The sequence below is a fragment of the Microtus ochrogaster genome, unplaced genomic scaffold (assembly GCF_000317375.1).
Source record: "Microtus ochrogaster isolate Prairie Vole_2 unplaced genomic scaffold, MicOch1.0 UNK108, whole genome shotgun sequence".
NCBI classification, from domain to species: Eukaryota; Metazoa; Chordata; class Mammalia; order Rodentia; family Cricetidae; genus Microtus; species Microtus ochrogaster.
The window spans coordinates 85489-88981 of NW_004949206.1; the positions used below are offsets into that span (position 1 = coordinate 85489).

A 3493-nucleotide genomic window follows, 5' to 3' on the forward strand; every position below is an offset into this window, starting at 1 on the left:
AATTTTTTTAAAATATTTATTTATTTATTATGTATACAATATTCTGTCTGTGTGTATGCCTACAGGCCAGAAGAGGGCACCAGACCTCATTACAGATGATTGTGAGCCATGTGTGGTTGCTGGGAATTGAACTCAGGACCTTTGGAAGAACAGGCAATGCTCTTAACCTCTGAGCCATCTCTCCAGCCCAGGACATAGAATCTTTAAGGAGATGGTTAAGATAAAATGAGACCAGATGGATCCTGGTGCTATCTGCCTGGCATTCTTGTGAGAAAGGGAGATAAAGATATAGATACGGCAGCATGGTTGCATGAAGACACAGAAGACATGCCTGAGCCAAGCAGAGGCCTAGGGAGAAACCAACCCCAACAGCACCTTGGTCTCAGATCTGTCCACTCTGAAACAGCAGCCTTGGGAGCATAAGCATCTTGGCCCGTAGGACTCAAGAGCAAAGCTAAGTGAGCAAAGATGGTTGCTTTGCCACATTCCCTTTTGCGAGCATCCCCCTGCAAGGAAGGGAAGGACTCTGGCTCCAGGAGCTTTTGGGAGGAGAAACTTAGCACATGGTAGAATTTGCTGCCACATCCAGTAGGAAAGCCTGAGGGTCAGGGAGCTGAGTTTCCTACTCTGTAGCCACCCCCGGGTCCAAAATGGACCTGTTGGCAGGAGGAGGCTGATCCATCATCATCTGTGCAACCTGCTTGAGCCAGTTGTTGTTAGAAGGGGTCACTGAGCTTCTACTATGTGCTGTGCCAAGCTGGCTGACCTCAGTCTCCAGATGACAACATAATAGAGCTCCTAACGTCAAGCCCCACTGTCTCAAGACAACCTAATCTAACAGCACTCCCAGACCATGGGACCCAGCTGGGAACTCACCCATGATCTTGGCAGCTGTGGATGCTCCAATGATGATGGATAAGTTGGGTGCAATGAAGGACATTCGGGACTCCACATATTCATAGATGCGGTGCTTGGAGGCATTCAGCTCCAGCGCCATGTCACAGGCCTCCTCTAGACGTTCTAGCTCCTCATCAGACAGCTGCTGCCTGAATTGGGGAGCAGGTAAGGGTTGGGGACAGCCCCCAGTTCTGCTGGGTCCATGTTTAACGGGTGATAAGAACCATCCACCCTCTCGGCTTTGTATGCACGTGTGTCTTGTGTAGCTCTGGGGCTATTACAAGTTCTGTCAGTCTAGGGGCCATGGCTCTCAGCCAGCACCACCCTGACCATGACCCTTTCTGGTCTCTGCTGCTAGTTGGCTTATGGTAGGCTTGCAGGGCCTTACCATGTGGTACACGTACCCCTGTGTGGTGGAGGCGGTGACACTGACAACCATGATGGTGGCATTGGTCAGGATCTGCTGGAGGTTCTCATTGTTCTTGCATTTGTCCAGGCTGTTGCCCAGCTCCTGGGGTGGGAAGGGGAGAAAGAAAGAAAGAAAGCGTAGTAACACCCAGAAGATACTAGAAGTTCATTTGCGCCAACACTAGCACAGGTCTCCCCTTGAGGAACCTGGAAAAGCGAAGGTCCATATACTGGAGACCTCTCTTGCCTTTTAGTCTTACAACTTTGCTGCTTCAAGCATCAGTGCTGCCTGCTCTGCTCTGCTGACCCAGAAGTGAACCTGAGCAAGCGGCCTCCAAGGAAGACATGCTGCACTAAAGAAGCCTGCAGGAGCTCACGACTAGAGACAGACCATCCTCATCTCTTGGACAGAGGCAGGACCCCTGCTCTTTCACCTCCACCTGCTCCCATCATGTCTCCCAGAGGAGTGAAAACCTTCCGTGTCTGATGTGCTCTGACCTTTCTGACCTGTCCAAGCTCCCCTACCTGTCTCTTTTCACTTCCTCCTTGTTTGTTCCCACTCGGGATCTTAACTCTTATCTAGCTGCAGCCCCTGAGTATGTCAGCCTTCAGATACCAGTTCAAAGGACACCCGCTCTAATGGCAGCCAGAGGCAAGGGCCAGGTCAATGGGGATCCTCCCACAAGACCAAGGGGAGGAGAGAAGCGAGAGATGTGTGTGAGACATTCTTTCTAGTATCTGTCCCTCCCCCACAGAGCCCTATTCATGCCTCCATCATCTCTATACCCAGAGGCTCCATGGTCGTCTAGTGGACCCAGACTCCTCCCCACTCACCTTGACTGTGCGGATGTAATCCAGAGCGTTGGGGACCAAGGATTCTAGCTCAGGGAATCTCTTCGAGTACTTATCCCGGATGAACTTATGGATAATGTCTAAAGTGGACAGGGAGGGCAGGTGTCCACTGAGCGGGGAGGCAGACTCAGCTGCCTATCCCCAACACCCACCTTCACCTCTCAACCCCAAATCACGGGTTGGTGTATGGATGTCAGCATGAAGTCTACATTTCCTAGCTGTCCCCAGTGCTATGTGTAGGTGGAAGTTTGCTCTAATGTCTACAAGATGTGAACTGAATTGGCATTTTCAACTTCCAGATCATGGCATTAAGGAACCAACCATGCCCTGTCTTCCCTCCCCATTTGTTGGTAGGGATATGGAAGTGAGGCAATCACCCAAAAGAATATGGCAGAGTTTGGCTGCTGAAGGGGGTCAAAGGGTGACTCTAGACCTGCGTTGTTTACTCAGACATTTAGGAAGGAGAATACACTTTCTCTTTATGTAAATAAGTCTGTACAGAAGGTGAACCTAGTCAGGGCAGTAGTCCAAGAAAAATAAACAGAAGAGGTCCAGGCTCGTGCCTGTTCTTCCCTTTGGGTCACAGAGAAAGAGTGAAGGGCACAAAGCAGAGCTGTCCCATGGCTCTTCCCATCACTCACTCAGCTCGTTTTCTATCTCCACAGTCAGGTTGTTGGCATCCACAATGACTCGGTACTCAGGGGCTGCCTCCACTGGTCCCATCACTATGAAGACGAAGGAATGTGGGTGAGGGAGGGGTACCCACCACCCACCCCTTTTAAGTCACAAAGCTATGAAGCTGAAGCTGGATGGGATCAGGGAGGAGGGGCTGAAGTATGCACCAGGGGCTTGGAAACCTCCCTAGGATCCTTATTCCTGCCTCTCATCTCTCTAGGCTACTCTAGTCTTGAGCTCATCTTGCTCCAAAACTAACCCCTTTCCCCCCGTGGCTCTCCAAAGCTCCGAGGCTAATGAGCAAGATTCTCTGACTGGTACTCAAGAGATAGAGGCCCCACAAGGAAAAATATTAGGTCCACTTTCCCCACACCTGCAACCTTGGTACACACAGCACAGGAGTCACTCCAGAGGGATCCATTGCCTCATCAGCTCCATATATATTGAGACAGGGTTTCTCTGTACAGCAACCCTAACTATTCTGGAATTAGCTCTTGTAGACCAGGCTGGCCTTGAAGTCACAGAGATCCACCTGCCTATGCCTCCCAAGTACTGGGATTAACGGTGTGCACCACCACTGCCCAGCGTATACATGTATTTTATTTTATTATTATTATTATTTTTTTTTTCGAGACAGGGTTTCTCTGTAGCTTTGGTGCCT

At 50.2% G+C, this 3493-nt stretch overlaps 1 protein-coding gene across 2 annotated transcripts in view; it reads right to left on the reverse strand.

The window, feature by feature from the left end:
- Prpf31 (pre-mRNA processing factor 31) overlaps nt 1-3493 on the reverse strand; it is an 11181-nt gene that overhangs the window by 6311 nt on the left and 1377 nt on the right. For both annotated transcript variants that reach the window (XM_005371395.2, XM_026778159.1), the window contains exons 4-7: nt 2799-2882; nt 2140-2237; nt 1302-1408; nt 877-1046 (exon numbers count right to left, since the gene is read on the reverse strand). In XM_005371395.2, coding sequence (XP_005371452.1) covers nt 877-1046; nt 1302-1408; nt 2140-2237; nt 2799-2882 — 459 coding nt within the window. The remainder of the gene's footprint in view (nt 1-876; nt 1047-1301; nt 1409-2139; nt 2238-2798; nt 2883-3493) is intronic.